At 53.2% G+C, this 18,156-nt stretch overlaps 1 protein-coding gene across 2 annotated transcripts; it reads left to right on the top strand.

Annotated features, from left to right (window-relative positions):
* The first annotated feature begins 7,623 nt into the window (after window positions 1-7,623).
* Window positions 7,624-17,093, top strand: LOC102935533 (gap junction beta-5 protein). 2 transcript variants are annotated; one of them, XM_043532213.1, is made up of 2 exons: window positions 7,624-7,980; window positions 14,514-17,093. In XM_043532213.1, the coding sequence occupies exon 2, from the start codon at window positions 14,539-14,541 to the stop codon at window positions 15,382-15,384; it is 846 nt and encodes a 281-aa protein (XP_043388148.1). In that variant the 5' UTR covers window positions 7,624-7,980; window positions 14,514-14,538; the 3' UTR covers window positions 15,385-17,093. The 2 variants fall into 2 exon arrangements, with proteins under 2 accessions (XP_043388148.1, XP_007060819.2); XM_007060757.4 differs by lacking the exon at window positions 7,624-7,980 and adding an exon at window positions 11,730-12,041.
* The last annotated feature ends 1,063 nt before the right edge of the window (window positions 17,094-18,156 follow it).

Raw genomic sequence — 18,156 nt, 5'->3', positions numbered from 1 at the left:
CACAAACTGCATGTTGGCACCAGCAAGGTGACGCACCGGGCCTGGCTCTCTGCACTGAGGCCTTGGCTATGCTGGGAAAGCCACACTAGCTTACCTGAGCCAATTCCTAGGGTTGCCAACCCTCCCGGTTTGGCCGGGAGTCTCCCAGAATCGAGCTCCATCTCCCGGAGGTTACTGAAATCAAACCAGGAGATTTTAGGCCACTAAAAGTCCAGTGGCGCAGTGGGTCTGAGGCAGGCTCCCTGCCTGTCCTGGCTGTGCACCACTCCCGGAAGCAGCCGGCATGTCTGGCAGTGGCTCCTAGGCAGAAGTGTGGCCAGGGGGTCTCCACACGCTGCTCCCGCCCCGAGCACCAACTTCGCAGCTCCCACTGGCCTGGAACAGGAAACTGCAGCCAATGGGAGCTGTGGGGGTGGTGCCTGCAGACAAGGGCAGCGCGCAGAGCCGCCTGGCTGCCCATGAGCCTAGGAGCCGCTGCTGGACATGTCACCACTTCCGTGAGCCATTCAAGGTAAGAGCTACCCATCCGGAGCCTGCACCGCGTACCCTCTCCCACACCCCAACCCCATGCCCTGAGCCCCCTCCCATACCCAAACTCCCTGCCCCAGCCCCCTCCTGCACCAAACTCCCTCCCAGAGCCCACACCCTGAACCCCCTCCTGCTCCTCTGCCCTAGGCTCAGACTGGAGTCCCCTCCCACACCCCAACCCCCTCCCCAGCCCGCTGAAAGTGAGTGAGGGTGGGGGAGAGCGAGCGACGGAGGGAGGGGGGCTGGAGTGAGCAAGGGGCGTGGCCTTGGGGAAGGGGCGGGACAGGGGGAGGGACAAGGGTGTTTGAGTTTGTGTGATTAGGCAGTGGCAACCCTACCAATTCTGAATCCTAGAAAAACTGGTGCAAACCCTACTATTCCTGGCTCTGCCAGAGGACACTGGGCAAGTCACTTTCCATTCTGTGCCTCTGTTTCCCCTTTGCCTGTTTAGATTATAAGCTCTTTAGGGCACGGCCTGTCTGTCTCTGACTCTCTGTATGTAGGTCCCAACTGCGGTGGGGCTTTGCTGTCGGGGGGGGGGGGGGTCCCATTGGTGCTACTAGGGGTGGGATGAAAGGAAATCCAAATGCAGCCTGGACGTCACCCAGGTAGGCGGCTGTGCTGAGGTCCAGAAGGCCCTGCCTGGAGTGTGAAAGGGGTAGATACTGAGCGCAGTGCTGCAGAGTTAGGCCAATGGGGTCTGATTCCAACCCTCTGACTTTGTTGGATCAGGTCTTCAGTTGCTAGGCAAACTCGTATGGAAACGAAAGGACCTCAGGATCTGGCCCTGAACGTCGGCTCCACAGAAAGTCTCTGAACTGTGGGATTCTGTATTTCAGGTACACTAGGGACCAGATCTGTAGGCCCACCGAAGTCAGGCACTTTGGGGGGACAAACAGACTGATAGACACACACACACACAATGTGAAGTCGCTGGAGCTACGCCGATTTACTCCAGCTGAGGATCTGGTCCTCTTTCTGTCTAGTGGAGGGCACAGCTCATAAAGAACAGCAGCTGGATGCATAGATCAGCACAACGAGGTTGTAACTTTGCAGCTGCCACAGTTTAATTAGCCACAACCCTTGAAGCATTGTGTAGCAGTCAAGGTCACTTTCTCAGCTCTGTGGGTGCGAACATTGTATCCCCAAGTGGAAATGCTTCTGGATCAATTATAAAGGACACAGACAGGCAACACATTTGGTCTTGATTTGCGCTGGGCAGCCAAAATAGCAGGGTCAGTTGGCACAGGGATTTAGAAGCCTTGAAATATCACCTGGCAATGCCTCTGGCTTCTCCTCGCTGAGAAACGGGCAGTTTCCATTTGCACTCCATCAGTGAAGTAATAATCACTCGAGCTGGTTGGAACCCAGTGACAGGCTTGCGGTGAAAAACACTTTGCATTTTTTCAAAATGAAAGAAGTTTCGGTGCAACTTGAAAAACTTTGCAGCTGAACACAAGCTGCTCTGGCATCATCATTTTGGCATTTCCATGGCAACTTCCATCTGAGGATCTCACAGCTCTTTGCAAACAGGATTGTGATTTTTTTTTCCCCCAGCAGAGAGCAGTTGCTCGATTCCGTTGAAGTCAGTGCGGCTGCTCGGGTCAGAGGCGTCACTACAGTGGGAGAAAGAGGCTCACAGTCGGGCCTGAAGTAATCCTCACACCCTCTACCTCCTTGATGAGGTTTGGGATTGTCATTGCCTATGCTTTACAGATGGGTAAACTGAGGCTCAGATGTCAAGGCTAACAACTTGAAAAGTGGTCACTGATTTTTGGGGTGCCTCCGTTTGTGAGCACCTGGCTTGGGGAGGAGGGTCGGGCTTGTTGTGAAGGGCCTGGACTGGGAATCAGGAGATCTGGATTCTATTCCCGGTCTGTCATTGCCACTGTGGGAAGCTTCCACAGTCTGTCTCCCATCTGTCATAGCACTGGTGTTGGGAAGTTAAATCCATAGTCTGTGGTGATGGGGGCTATAGAAACCTTGCTAATGTAAGGTGAGACACCCTGGGCTTGATTGTCAGAGGTTCTCAGTGCTAACAGCTCCCGTTGGCGGTTGTAATTAACTGCCAGCCTGTCGAAGTCTGGCCAGGGCCAAAGCCAGACCAGCTTCTCTCTTGGCAGCATCCTCTGGCTCTTCCCAAACTGCCCTGGATGCGGCAGGCGCAGGCCTGTTGTGTTTTACTCATTGGCAACTGCCACTTCATCGACGTGCCACTTGGCTCCAGCCCAGTGCCCAGGCAGGCTCGAGAGTGGCATGAGCTGCCTGAGGAGAAGGTTCCTGGGCAGCTGGCTACTTTGGCATCGAAGAGGGTCCCAGTGAGAGACAGGCCCAGAGAAGGGAATTAAGGGAAGGGCTGGTAGGGGACGTACCTGCTTCGGTGCCTTGGATACAGACTGGATGCAACCTGATCCCATCCCAGACTGCTAGCCATGGTCCCTGGGAGCATCGGTGCTTTCTCTGTCAGCAATCCCTGAAAAACCAGTCCAGTGAAGGGTCCTTCCCCCCTGTCCCCACATTACCATCATGTCTATCTCAGTGCCTCACGACAGAGACGGGAATATTGTCAGAGTCCCAGCAACAGAAGTGGCTTCCGATCCGTTCTTTGCAGAATGTAAAACAACCAGGCCGAATTCTCAGTTACTCCGGTCCTGTGCTTAGCACGGTACGTCAGCACTTCACAGTCGGTCCTGTCTTTATCCCCACGTGGGGCAGGGCAGGGGGGTTACCCTCCTTTTCCAATGGGGAGCTCAGGTAGTGAGACTAAGGGCACGTCCATGCAGCAAAATAAAAGTCTCTGAGCCCAGGGCAGCTGACAAGGGCACGGAGGACTTGCGCTGCAGGGCTGAATAAAGCAGTGTAGACGTCTGCGCTCAGGCTGGAGCCTGGGCTCTGAGACTCTTCCCCAATTTTCCAAGCTTGGGCTCCAGATCAAGAGTCTACCTGGCTGTTTTGAGCCCCGCAGCACGAGCCTGAGTCAGAGCCTGACCTGGGCTCTGAGGGTATAGAACTGGAGTCTCTGGCTAATACCCAAACCACTGGACCAGCCTCCAGGTCCTTGCTACGTCTGCAAGGAAAGGGAACAGCTCTGCCTTGCGCGCTGTATTATCATTTATGTCAGTTCGATGTCAGTGCAAAACACCGTGGGTCAGTTCCATAGCTGGTGTAAATTGGTGTTATGTCCTTGGATCATAATGTTGCTCTTGGCCAGAGTGCTTAGTTGCACAGGTCAGTGCTACCCGGCTCTCTTTTGACTGGCTGGTTGTAACCAATGGAGCTACTCTGATTTACATCAGCTGAGGATTGGACCTTCCCATCCTGATCTGGTAGCATTTTACACCCATTCTGCGTAGGTGTAACAACTGGGCCCATTCTTTCTAGAGCTGCTCATGGCTTCTTCTGCGTGTTATCTTGGTGGGATAACTCACTCGCTCTGTGCCTCAACGTACCCATCAGAAACTTGGGGATAATAATGTTCACCCGCCTCCTAGGGGATTCAGGAGCCTTACTTGGTTCCTGTTGGGACTTCAGCCTGAGATTCTTGGATGAACGACGCTACATAAATGCAAAGTGTTATTAATATTTCATGTTGCAGTGCAAATGTGTTAATGGGGCTTGTTACGGGAAGATAAAGTGATGCCATTAATACACCTCCCGCTGGGTTCCGGTGACAGCAATGAAGGGAGCGGTTGTAGCGACTGATGGAATGGCTCATGAGTGTGGACAGAAATTACGAGGCTCCTGTTTAATTTCTGGTTGTCCCCACTCCTGCAGCGACGTGGAGCGATGCAGCCCAGATCTCACCACAGGCGTGATGTTTGCACAGGTCACCATCACGAGCTACCACTCCCCTAAGCAAAGACATAGTGCAGTGCATTGATGTTAACAGTGTAGCACTGGAGTGAAACCTCTACACGATGAGCTAAACTACAGAGCCTTGCCTTTTTAAGAGGCTGCAATACACTAAAATGCTAGTGATGAGGGATAAGCAAGTAAATGAGTGGGGTGTGGGGGATGGATAGAAGAAGGTTGTGTATGGGGATGGGTGTATATGGGGATGGATGGGTGAGTGTGGATGGGGATGGATGGATGGGTGGGTGAGTGTGGATGGGGATGGATGGATGGGTGGGTGCGTGTGGATGGAGATGGATGGATGGGTGGATCTATGGATGGATGGGTGGATCTATGGGTGGATGGGTGTGTATGGGGATGGATGGGTGGGTGGGTGTGGATGGAGATGGATGGATGGGTGGGTATGGGGATGGATGGGTGGATCTATGGATGGATGGGTGTGTATGTGGATGGATGAGTATGTATAGGGGTGGATGGAGGGAGGGGTGTGTATGGGGATGGATGGATCAGTGGATGGAAGGGTGTTTATGGGGATGGATAGGTGGGGATCGGGATGGATGGGTGGGGATGGGGGTAAACAGAAGTATGACCTCTTAGAATGACCAAGTCCCCCGTCCAGCTGAGATCAGGAACAGCCGTGCAGTTCATTCACACGCTATCAGGTAAGAAAAGGCTGATACCCAAGGACAGACCTTTAGCCACAGCCTGTGCGGCTCTCACCGTTGGATCCTGCCAGTGATGTGCACAGAGAAGATGGGGAGCAGGTGCTCGACTGTGGCCAGCAAGCCTGGGTAAGTGCTGTCTGTAGAGCGGACAGCAGGGAGCTTCCGTCCGCCGCGCGCATGCAGCACCATCTGCTGTGGCTCTTGCTGGTTGGTTTTCAACCCTGCCTGTGGCTCAGAAGGGAGAAAGGATGGCAGAGCAGCACCTGGGTAGATAGATATAAGAGATATCCAGTCTTCTCCGCAGAGCATTTAACAGACAGCCCGGGGCTGACCTCCACTCTGGGTTCACTCATGACAATCTCAAACAGCGGGATGCGAAAGGGGAGCAGCGTGGTCATCCGCTTGTGCTCTTCATGTCTTCGAAGCAGCTGTGTGTCTGTGTGTGTGCGTGCACTGGTGGGAGGCTCAGAAGCCCCCCCACCCCCACTTACAGCCTCTATCCCCCCCCCGGGGAACCCGTCTTGGAACACCAAGCACATACCTTGCTGTCAGGCGCGTCTGCTGAGAGGTGGAAGGTGTATTCCACCTGGAGTCATTTGCTGATGATAAAAAAAAAGTCCATCATCCCTGACAGCTCAGCTCCCTTCCATTGGGCCAGCTGTCAGGGAGCGTCAAGACGGGGGCTGAAAAGGACGGAGGGAGAAGACAGGAAGGAAGCAGCGGGATCATCTAAGGACACCCGGGCTGGCCTCTGGGAGAGGAGGCTTTGTGGGCAGGCATCTTACTGGCCGTATCCCAGTCTGTGTGTTCAGGGTCTGTTTGAAATAATCCTGGGATTTTTGTTCACTCATTTCCCACCCCTATACTCCGCAGTGCCCTGTCCCTACCAGATCAAGATCCTTAGCTTTTTTTTGTGCTGCTAGGAGCGCTTGCCAAATTAACTAGCTAGGAAGGCAGCATCAGGCCTCAGATCGTCTTGACAGGCCATATTAACCAGAGGTGCTGGGAAGTTACCCTGGGGAGCCCCGTTCTTCCGGCGGCGGCCAAGCACAGAGTCTGCTTCCATTGCCTGCTGTGTTAGATCACTGTTTAACTTGCCTACTCAGGTTTCTTCGTCTTAGTCAGCAACGCCAAGAGGCAGGTAAAACGAAGCAGCTTGGAAGCCGGCAAGGTGTGAACGTGGGATCCGGGGAAACCACTTGCACTTACAGAAATACCCCTGGGTGGGGGCGTCTTGTCAGAGTTCACAAACTAAGCAGACTGGTTCGTGGTTGGATGGGGAGACCGGCCTGGTGCAATGGGCGGCGGTGTTGGAGAGTCCATAGGGGGCGCTCTTCCCGCTGAGTTAACACTGAGCCACCGGTGCCAGAGAGCAGGGGCTGGGCTGGTTTTTGGGTGAGACATAAAACCAAGATACAGACTCCTCAGGGTGGCTGACAAGCCCAAACTTTTTTACCCCCCCAAGATTTTTGGGGCATCAACCACACTGTCCTGGCCAATTCCAAACAATCGTTATGCCTTACCTCTCTATATTCCCCTTTGTGCCTCAGCTGGATGCCATTTTCATTCTCCTTTCAGCTGTTGTGTTGTGCTGGTAGAGAGCTTCTGTGCTCACAGCCAGAGGTGGCTGCACTTGTGAGGAGATTCCTTCAGCTCCAGGGCAGGGTTCTCTGCTGCAGTCTGGCCCACTTTGCACTGGTCTGGTGGCACAAAGGGGCTAGAAAGCCGCTAGATCACCCCCGCTGGAAGTTCCCCCAGCAAAGGGAGTGCGGCTGAAGCATTACTGTGCTCTCCCTGGCTGGCAGATGGGCCACAGCCCTCTGGTGTGGATTACAGCAACCCTGAGGCTGCTCTAAAGTCCACCAGGGCTGGTATAAATGAGTTACACTGGAGTAAACCTGGGGGAATCGGATCACATCAGCCCCATCCCTGTATCCGCCTGGTCCCTTATGGAAAACCGGGCTCACTTCCGCCTCAGTTTGATGCCAGCGCAGAAGGGAGCAGGAGTGGGTCGGCTCTCTGTGCTGGCCAGGGGTTGCCCAAAAGAGGCAAGTTAAACGCAGAGAGCTGCAAACAGAGCCAGTTATTTACTCTGTTCAAGTCAGACCCCAGAACAGCCTGTCAGTGAGAGGTGCTCCTGGAAGGAAACCTGGATCGGCGAGCCCTCTGCTGGGAATCGGTGGAAATTCAGATCCGGATCAGAGCTTGGATCTGTGTCTGCTCTTCATTTCAGGGGGCGCTGGAGTTTGTAAATCAGGCCACACCCCTGCATCCCGTCATGGCTGTTGAACGGGGTAATATGAAAAAATGAGCTCCTTTGATTTAAAATTGCAGAGCTCTTCCTCGGAGCCATCACCAAACAAAAGTAATTTACTTTACAGCTGTTTAGATGTTTCTCCACATTTTTTAAAGCCCAGTGGAACTGCAGAGAAAACCAGCAGTCGCTACTCAAATGATTCCAAGCCCTACCTGCATTCCCCCTAGCAGTGCACCTGATTAGTGAGACAATCTGGCAGCGTAATGACTCCTTATCGCCGCCAGTTCTTCCCTCTCCCTGCGCTCTTCCATCATCAGCTGGTTTGCACTGGTTGGCTCTGCAGTGAGGCAAGTGCCTGGAGATCATACTTTTAAATCTTTCTTTTGAAATGCCCAAGGAAAGGTTGCAGCCCCCTGGTATAAAAAGCTCTTGGGGTTCCTTCACGTATCACAGACTCTAAAGCCGGAAAGGACCACTGTGATCAACTAAGACTGCTGTGTTGGGCGGGAATGAACCCCAAACTTCCTGGACGGCAGATGAGAAGCGTCCCACCAAACCACTAATGCAAAGGCATAGCATCAATCCAGGCCTTTGCGAGAACTCATCCACAATTTGAACCAGGACCTTCTTGCACCCAAGGGAGAATCATATCCTTAGCCCAACAAGCCGCTTTCATGGGTGAGTTGTTCAGATGAGTATTAATATATTCGTAGGAATGAAATGATTTTGTTGGGGTTACCAGCTGCTTCTCCCCTTCGGATTTGCACTGCTGCCCAGGGATATACATTGAATTAATGAGGGACAGAGTTGCAGACGGCTAAGCATGCTGCAGTGGGGTATTGCAATGACCTTTCGCCTCTGACACTTTCAGAGCCCACCAGATATGGGCCACAAAACTCAGGTTTGGGCTTTGCAAGGGGGTGAATTCGATTTTTATCAGAACTAGCAAAGTCTCGGGGGATTCAGAAAATAGGGTCCTAATTTGGCATGTCACTAGTTCAATGGGATTTAGGTCAAAAGTAAAAATGACTTTGGTGTGTCCCTGTGCCTGAGCCAACTCCCCTCCCACGAGTTGCTTGTGTATATTCGTCTGTTTTTACATCCCATGTGATGTTGCTGTGTGTGTAGCTGTTAAACAGCCACTGCGTTCCACACCAGAAGTGGCTGCATTTCAGTGATGGGAGAAGTAATTCTTAGGCACACCAGATTTTCCAAAGAACTCGGCTGCTAGATAGGCACCAAAGCAAGGGCCAGAACTGCAGAAGTGCTCAGCACCTACCCGGTTCCCGCTGTGACTCCGATGGCCAGAGTTTCCAAAAAGCTAAAATCCAGCCCCAGTTTTGGGTGCTGAGCTTTGGTGGAAAATCAGGCCTGCGGTTTGTAAATCTGTATGCGTTCCGGGAGCTCTCGCGAAGTGACAGATGTTCTATAAGAATGGCAGAGCACGATTATAACATCGCAGCAGAGAACGGCCCAGTTAGCACCGTCCTCACAGGAGCAAAGAAAGCCTGTGGGCCTGATGACTTGCATTTGCAGTGCTAGTTTGACTAATCGTATAACAAGAATCTGCTAATCTTGCCGCATCTCTTGGTTTTAAAAATGCTTCGGGGAAACTTCCTAACTTGGTGAGTCAGAAAAGGGAGGGAGGAAGCACAGAAGACTCTTAAAGTGATTTCCACAATCACACACCCCCCCCCACACACCCCCCCGGAGACAACTGGATAAAAAGAAGAACCAAAAAACTCATGCAACGGGCTTGCAGGGCCAATCGCCTGCGTTGCTCCAGTGCGGTGCTGGGCCACCACCTAGTGGCGAGCAGCGGTGCATCCACAGGGTTGAACCCCTGGGGGTCCTGCCTTGGTCATTATATTTCTCTGCAAGGGGTAAAACACGGCGCACTGGGAAAGATGCTAATGCCCGGTTGTAGCGAGGGGAGTCAGACATTGCTGAGACGGCTGTTAATTAATTCCCTGAGGAATAATTAATCATCATCACTCGTTAAAAGGGGAAGATGAAAAATCTCCTCCAGCTGCTGGCACGCTAGAAGATGTCATCTAAAAGGCACCTGTTCGGGAGGTGAAGCTAACCTGATCTGGAGAGATCTAGGAGACCGGCTGATTGAAACTCATTCTCAGCTACACTTCAGGCTCCTTGATGCCATGGTGGCAACCTAAAGGGATGGAAATGGCCACTTGAGAATATCCCTTGCCTGAAGTCCTTCCCCTAGCCCTGCTCCAGCCCCTGGTATAGGGAGCAGATGAGGGGCGTGGCCAGAGGGCATGGTAGCTGTTCTCTGCCTCCTAGGGCCCATGGGAAGTAGTGTGTTTGAGCAGCCCCGGGGAGACGTGTGGTGTGCACACAACCCGGCCTGTTAGAGACGAAGGCCAGGCCAGTGATTAGGACGTGAGCCTGGGGTCGCAGAGACGGGGGTTCAGTTTCCTCTGCCCCCACAAGCTTTCTGTGGGATCTTGGGGAAATCACTGAGCCCCTTTGTGCCTCAGTTCCCCACCTCTAAAATGGGGATAATAGCACTGACCTATCTCCCAGGGTGTGCAGATGTGATGCTGGTGAGGTAATGGGGGTTGGGGAGGAAACAAGTACCTTTGATAGATAGGCAGGGCCCTAGGTGATCTCCTTTGCCTGGTCCTCCAAGCTCAGGACTGGAGTGATTGAGAATCAGGCCCATGCTGCAACGGAGGGCTCCAGAGCTGGTCCTATGGCCGGGGGCTTGATGATAGTCCCCACTCCTTGGCCTTCATCGGCTTTAGACGAAATATGTTCCTGTGAATTTGGTGCCAGCCTGAGCATCCCGGGGCCCAGAGTCCTATCGGTACCAGGAGGCAGCCACAGGGCAAGCGTCCCCTACATCGTGCTCAGCCCAGACCTGGAAAGGCCAGCCCTAGGAATGGGAGGGGAGAGCCTCAGCCGTGGCCTGTTGAGTCCTTCCTTGGCTTCTCGGCAGAGATGACCGATAAAGAAGCCGCATGGTGCCAAAGTTACGGCAGCAGTGTTGGGGATAGGCTGGAGACCCACCGAGTTCGTGTCATCTGCACCACCAAGCAGCCATTGCACGGTGAGTGACCTGGGCTGGACTCAGGTGAAAGGCTCCTTCTCCCATTACCAGTCCCCCGGGCCATGTCGTCCCCTCCACGGAGTGATCTGCTGAGCCGGTCTGATAGCTCATCCCACGAGGAAGGTTTTCCTGCATTTGGTGTGTCTTGCCCCCCTTGCTCCGTAGCATTTCACCTCGCAAAGTGCACCACTAGAGGCAGCAGGGGAAGGCTGCCGCTGCTTTCTCTGTGCCAATGTACAGCGCCGGACGCCTCCTGCACAAGGAGCAGGCCCTGTGGGGGAAGGGCACTTGGATTAGGCTGTTAATGGTGTGCATGGTAGCGGCACACGGCCACGCTAAGCCAAATCCGGATGAAATCAGAGGGACAGATTCTGTGGTGCATCTCGCAGGAGGCACAACCCAGAGGACAGGGGACTAGGGGCACAAAGGTGGCTTTAAAGAAACCCCATAAAAGTGGCCCGGATTCTGGCTCTAACGTTTGGCAGCATTAGGCTGCCCCGGGGCCTACGCTGCAGCGGGGAGCAGCAGGGAATCTCTATGGCTCTATGTGATAGTCTCTCTTCCTCCTGCCCCCACCCCGGCCCCCATGTCTGGGGCTGAGTGCGCGCGTTGGGCAGGGGGCAGCCGTCATGGCCCCTGCACAACTGGGCTGAAAGAGTCTCCCCCAGCCAGCTGGCAAGGACTAGAGTGCAGCCAGACCTGGCCCCCACGGGGCCGTTGCTGGCATGGCTGCAGCGATCATTTTCTTTGCCTCCTCGTTTTGCAAGCACCCGGGTGTCAGCTGAATAACTCCAGGGCTGGCTTGTATTGTGCAAGACTGCAGCCTCCATGGCTGTTTGCAAAGAGCCGCAGGAGGCATTGCTGAGCTCCGGGTGGGGAGGTGTGTAGGGCTAGGGGGGACTGCATAGGCAGAATACCCTGGCCATCCAGGCTTGGGAAGGGGTGGTTTAGTGTCAACTGCAGGCATGGCAGCAGCTGAGGGATCTGCTACAGGCTACACCTGTGACCCGTGAGGATGGGAGGAAATGTATCGTTCTCTGTGGCCGGCATCCTCTTTGTTGGCACCGAGGGTACAGCATGCCCCAATTGCTGGCACCGGGCCCTACCTTATTTACACTACCGGCTGGAGGGCCCCCGTCAAGATCAGCCCTGAGCAATCCTATTGACGCCAACAGGGCTGCTCAGGCAAGTAAAGTTAAGCACGTACCTTAAGAGTTTGCAGGATCAGGGCCTAAAAATGCCATTGGGACGAGCCTCTCCTTCCAGCAATCCTGCAAGCTGGCAGCCAACAGGCATCTTGGAAATCCACCTTAACTCCTAGTCCCGCCCCCGAGAGGGCTTCCCTCTGAAAATTCCTCCTCCTGGCTCCTGAAAATGCAGGGATGCATTGCACTTCAGGCTCTGCCTTGTGCTCCGAAGTCCCTTAAGGAAGAGAGGTTTCAGAGTAACAGCCGTGTTAGTCTGTATTCGCAAAAAGAAAAGGAGGACTTGTGGCACCTTAGAGACTAACCAATTTATTTGAGCATGAGCTTTCGTGAGCTACAGTGATGAAGTGAGCTGTAGCTCACGAAAGCTCATGCTCAAATAAATTGGTTAGTCTCTAAGGTGCCACAAGTACTCCTTTTCTTTAAGGAAGAGAAGAACTCTGCAGAGGACCTCCCACCAGGTAAGGGGCATTCGCCATGGGAGGAGGAGCTGCTTGGAGCTGGACCTAGGGAGGCTGCAGGGCTGGAGAAGGTCTGGGAGCCAGGGCATGTGTCTCAGACACATGGGCACAAAAAGGAACTTTGGCTGTCGGTTTGTCTTGGAATTAGGCCCGCAGTACAGCGGAGAGAAGCAAAGCATCCCCGGCTGGTCCTAGGCATTTGCAATGAAGCATGTCAGTGTGTGTTTTGTATGTGTCTTGTCTTGTGTCTGGCTCTGTAGCTAGCTAGACGGGGAGTGAGAGAAAGTTACTCTAGGTTTATACCTGAATAAGGGCAGAGTCAGCCCCCTGGGCTCTGAACGTGTGTCCTGTATATGCCTGAGTTTGTGTGTCGTGCGTGCTGTGTTATTTGCTGCGGGTGCATACTGGGGCTGTGTTGTGTGTGTCAGTATGCCTCTATGGCAGAGTATCTGATTAATAAGAGTAGTTTGCATTCATGTAGCACTGTACATGTGCTGCTCTCAAAGAGCTTTGCAAAGGACGGTGAATATCATCCTTATTTACTGATGGGGAAACTGAGGCACAGAGGTCCGGTGACTTGTCCAAGACACACAGTGATTCTGGGTCAAAGCCAGGAGTAGAAGTCAAGTCTCCTGGCCACCAGGGCTAACCACTGGTCCATTTCCCCTCCCTCTATAACCTAGGGTAGCTTTTCCTAATTTTCCTGGTTTTTGATTTGTGTCTGTACTGAGAGTGACTCAAGATTTCCCAGTCCTCTCGCACTCCTCCTCCTCTGCCTCCTGGTATTTATCCAGGCTGTTGCACACTATCCAACCATCCACCTTGTGCGGGATGCAGCAGCCAGGTTTATCAACATCCTTCTGCCCAGACTTTGTTTTGGTGCCAAGTTGGGATGTCGGTTGCCTTGCCTACACAAGGTGCCAGCTCCAGTTGTTTGTCAGGCCTGAGGAATGAGCCTTCGCTCCAAACGCACAGCGCCCTGGCCTGGGGGGTGGAGGGATGGCAGCATGGGAGATCTGGTTCATAGCTCTGCCGTGGTAGCAGAGGTCAGATTCCTGCCATGGGAGAGGACCTTGGCATCTGAGCTGCAGATTTATTATGTGATTAATCCCTTTTCTTGTTTTCTGGGTTGTTTTCTGAGGCCCTGCCTGGCAACTCAAGGCAAGTGAATAACAAATAGCTCGGTAAAGAGGGGCCGGCCTAAGAGAGAGATGGGTTGGGGGGAGCCACCTTGCTCCGAAACCTGCACCTGGGAATGGTCTCCAGAGAAAATCTGGAGTTTTGGTTTCTTGCTGGCTGGAGGTCTAACCCCACCGTACAGGCCATCTTTTATTCCAATACAAGACTCGCCCAGCTTTGCTCAGTGGCTAGAGATGTGACCAAGAGAGGAAGGGGCATAGAAGGGGACTTCGAATTAGCAGCCCCGGTTCAGACTGGGAAGGGGGTCAGCATTGGCCTGGGCAGCTCAGTGACAGAGTCTATTTAGATATTACCCTCTTCTACGCTGGCCTCAGCCATGAGTCCACCCCGGTTCCTTGGGGCCCTTGGGGGAATGGACTTTCTTTCCTCACTTGCCCTGCCTTTGCCTTTCAGGAAGCGGCATTTAGGAAGGGATTGAGCATCGCTAAGCTCCAATTCGTGTGCTTACACGAGGTCTAGACTTCCCTTGCAAGCTCAGACACATCTGGTGGGGCGGCGGGCTCTGATTTGCATCACCCTGCCCTGCTTTAAACGTGGTGCTTCCTTCTGCTATTTGTACCTTCACGGGGTTGTGAGCGTCAGATGGTAGGGACTGGTTAGGTTCCTCGGTCACTTCAGACACCAACAAACTTTGCCTGGACTTCCAAAATGCGGCAGCGCCTGAGGGGTAACTTCACCCCTGTGCAGAGAGCCAGTACATGGCCTAGACACCACTTAAACCTCTCCCGCAGCTAGCCCTGGTTTGAGAACTCGTGTGCTGAATAGGCCTGCGCTAGGGGTGAGTTTCAGCCTATGTGTTAACAAAAAAATGCTGTCAGGGCTGAGTGGCGGTCATAAAACCCCTCCAAGATTGCCCTGTCCCCCGTAGACACTCTCAGCATCGCAGTCTGGGCCATGGCTGTGGCCAGCCTGTCACAGGATGCTTTGTCTATGCCCACTGCAGCATGAGCACATGGGTTCTGTTCCTGGCTCTGGGAGGGGGGGTGTTCGGGCAGTGGGGAGAAGCAAGAGGCAGGACTCCTGGGTTATATTCCCAGCTATTAGAGGGGAGTGGGGTCTAGTGGCTAGAGCTGGGGAGGAGTGGAACTGGAAGTCAGGACACCTGGGTAGCATTCCCGTCTCTGAGAGGGAGCGGGGACAAGTGGTTAGAGCAGTAGGGGTGGCACTAGGAAGCAGGACTCCTGGGTTCTCTTCCCAGCTCTGGAAGGGGAGCGTGCTTAGAGCCGGAGCCTGGAATATTGATTTGTGTTTCTTTATTTCTTCCCCTTGCAGACCCAATGAATGGGCGCCACGGACCATGAATTGGGGTGTCTTTGAAGGGCTCCTGAGCGGGGTGAACAAGTACTCCACGGCCTTCGGCCGCATCTGGCTCTCCCTGGTCTTCATCTTCCGGGTGCTGGTCTACGTGGTGGCGGCGGAGCGGGTGTGGAGCGACGACCACAAGGACTTCGACTGCAACACGTGCCAGCCCGGCTGCTCCAACGTCTGCTTCGACCACTTCTTCCCCGTCTCCCACATCCGCCTCTGGGCCCTGCAGCTCATCCTGGTCACCTGCCCCTCCCTGCTGGTGGTCATGCACGTGGCCTACCGGGAAGCCAGGGAGCAGAAGCACTGGGAGGTAGCGGGCGAGAACTGCCGCCGGCTCTACCCCAACCCCGGCAAGAAGCGGGGAGGGCTGTGGTGGACCTATCTGCTCAGCCTCGTCTTTAAGGCTGCTGTGGACATGGTTTTCCTCTACATCTTCCACCAGTTCTACAAGAACTACATCCTCCCCGGCGTGGTGGAGTGCGAGATCCCCCCGTGCCCCAACATCGTGGACTGCTTCATCTCCCGGCCCACGGAGAAGAACATCTTCACCCTCTCCATGGTGATCACAGCCTGCCTCTGCATCCTGCTCAGCTTGATGGAGGCCTGCTATCTGGTAGGGAAACGGTGCCGAGAGTCCCTGCTGTCCAGACGCGAGAGCAGCCAGAGGGAAACCAGGCAGTTCAGGAGCGTCGTTCATAGCAAGGACTGTTCCCTCTCCCATGGCGAGCAGGACAGCCTTGAGCCGGGAGGGCGGGTTTTCCATGCTGCAGATTGCAAGCTAGTCGCGGCTCCAAACACAGCCAGTTCCCCGATAGGAGAAGATGTTATCTCCTAAGCAGAGGGAAAGACATAGGGAGGCTGTCTCCATGCAGAACGGCCCTCGTTCGAGACCAACCCTCCTTGTTGGCCGAGCCTGAAGACATCGCAAGCCAAGATCAGACCCGGCCTCTGCTGGCAGCTCTGCTCCCATCACACGCCCAGGTGTTAACGACATTGGGTGCTCCCCCTGCATTGCATTGGTCTGGTGGAAATAAGTGGACTCAGGCACTGTAGAGAAGAATGGTCTCTCTAGTCAGAGGGAAGCTCTATAGGAACCACCGGCTGGAGAGAAGCAGGGAGAAAGGGAATGTTCAGAGGATGTTGTGAAGGGCAAGACTATAACAGGGTTCAAAAAAGGACTAGATAAGTTCATGGAGGATTGGTCCATCAATGGCTATTAGCCACGATGGGCAGGGATGGGGTCCCTAGCCTCTGTTCGCCAGAAGCTGGCAATGGGCGACAGGGGATGGATCACTTGATGATTCCCTGTTCTGTTCATTCCCTCTGGGGCACCTGGCATTGGTCACTGTCAGTAGACAGGATACTGGGCTAGATGGACCTTTGGTCTGACCCAGTATGGCCGTTCCTATGTTCTTAATGCAAAGCCGAGAGTTGTAGGATTTAGACTTAGGAGATTTGATGGGTCTGCTGCTGGCCACTACTGGAGACAGGACACTGGGCTCAAAGGACCCATGCTGTGACCCGGCCTGGCAATTCCTGTGGTGAGATAGCATGCAGGATTGTGCCCCCCTGTGTTTTTCAGTGGCATGCCCAGACTAACTTTAAAGGAGTCAATTGGAAGGTCAAGCCTCAGAGAGAGGAGTGGGATGTAAGGAACAAGCCAGACTTCTCAGCTGGCAGTGAGAATTTCTCAGCCAACAGAGCTAGTGCCACTGTGGAAACAGACCCAGGCCCTTCTGTCTGTCCCTGAGCTGACATGCCAAATGGTAGGGGAAGGTTGGAGAAATCCGGCCTGGCCGTGAATGTTCCTTGGGTGGGGATGCTAAACCAAGTGGGTATTTTCTCTCCAAGCCTGCTGGGGAAAGGGGCATGAGGTCTCCAAAGTGCCTCATTTCATGAACAGTTCTTCGGCTTTGCTTAACCCAACAGGACCAACTGGGGGTAGCAGAAGACACTACAAAGAACAGAAGGCTTCCCAATGAAAATATTGCAGCATTTTCCCGTCTACGGGAAATGACCAATAATCCATCCTGCCAGAGATTCAAGTCATGGAAACTAAACACATGCTAATGTTGGTGATGGGGAATCCGTTCACCCTTAGGGAATTAAAGAGTTTTGCTGACGGGGGAAAGGGGTAAGGCGGCAGCCAAGGGGAAAGAAAAAAAATCTCCTAGATTCACTGGTTTTCAAGGCCATTTTGATCATCCCGTGTGACCTCCTGCATCATACAGGCCAGAGAATTCCACCCAGCTATTTCGGCGTCAAGCCCATAACTTCCAGTTGAGCTAGACCTCATCTTTTCGAAAGGCATCCAGTCTTGATTTAAAGACTCCACACGGTGGAGCATCCACCACATCCCTTGATAGGAAGTTGTTCCATTGGGTAATGTTGATTGGTGGTGCAAAGGCAGCTGTGTAGGTGACCCTCTTCCTGCGGAATCATTTGTCATTCAACATCCCATAGCATCCTTCAGGGAGTAGCTAGTGATGAGACAGCCAAAGCAGGAAACTGCATCCTGCTGCCGTAAATTCTCAGATACCTCACTCCCCGTCCTAAAAAGAAAATGATGATTTGAGGGCACTGGCACTGGATGGCTGCTGTGTTCCACCCCAGAGGTGGTGGCATTTCGGGGGTGATCCACTCCCAGAGGGTGGAATTCTATACTCATTCCATGTTCACAGAGCTAAGGTAGCATATGTAGCACTGATGACCTTCTGCAAAACCATGCGGTGTGGACATGATATATATTATTTAAAAGCTCAACGTGAACAATTTGTTTAGCCACTGCACTGCGCAGTCCATAGACCAGCCCCTCAGCTGCTATGAATCCGCTCAGCTGCGCTGTAGAGATCAGAGTTGTGCCCATTTACACCCGCTGCAGATCTGACCCCCGTATGTATTTCTCGTGTACCCTTGCAACGAATAAAAATGTCTCTTTGTAAGAAATGGGCTTTATTTCTGTTTCTTGTTCTTTGTTTTAGCTTAAAACCAATATAACACTGCAGCATAAATATTTGTGACTATGAACACCCCAAATAAACCATTTTTACAGCGTTGAAGATTTGCTTGCGGAGACAGGTGGAATAAACTCCCTAGTTCTCCGAAAGAGCTTCTCACCCTTGGAAATATGGCCCTCTTTCATCTTCCTTTGAAGCAGCTGCTCCTGGCCGCTGTTGGGTATCGGAACCTGGACAACCTGTGGTCTGGCAGTGCCTCTATTCATGTGTGTGGCTTGGGAGAAGCCTTCTTGTAATATAATGCATGGAAAGCAATTTTCTAAACACTATTAAAAATTTTAAAACCTTTACTTTTATAAAGAGCCAAGATTCACCTACAAACAACCACTGAATCAGAAAGAGAATAGCCTCTGGAAGCCAGCATCCTCATAGCTAATCATCTTTGATTAGCAGGGTGGGAGCTGAGAGGGGTTGGAGCTGAGAACAGGGGACCAGGAATCTCTTTTGGTTCAGTTTCCAGCTTCACTCGTGTAATGTCTTGTGAATTGATTATTACGTGCCGAGTGCTGGTGTTGTGCCCGGCCCAGACTCTGCTCCAGGACCTTGGCTGAGTCATTTCACCTCTCAAAGCCGTGGTCTTGTTGTCTGCA

The sequence above is a fragment of the Chelonia mydas genome, chromosome 19 (genome assembly GCF_015237465.2).
Source record: "Chelonia mydas isolate rCheMyd1 chromosome 19, rCheMyd1.pri.v2, whole genome shotgun sequence".
In the NCBI taxonomy this organism is placed as follows: Eukaryota; Metazoa; Chordata; order Testudines; family Cheloniidae; genus Chelonia; species Chelonia mydas.
Note: the sequence above shows the minus strand (reverse complement) of the source record. Positions and strands in the feature narration are given on the sequence as shown.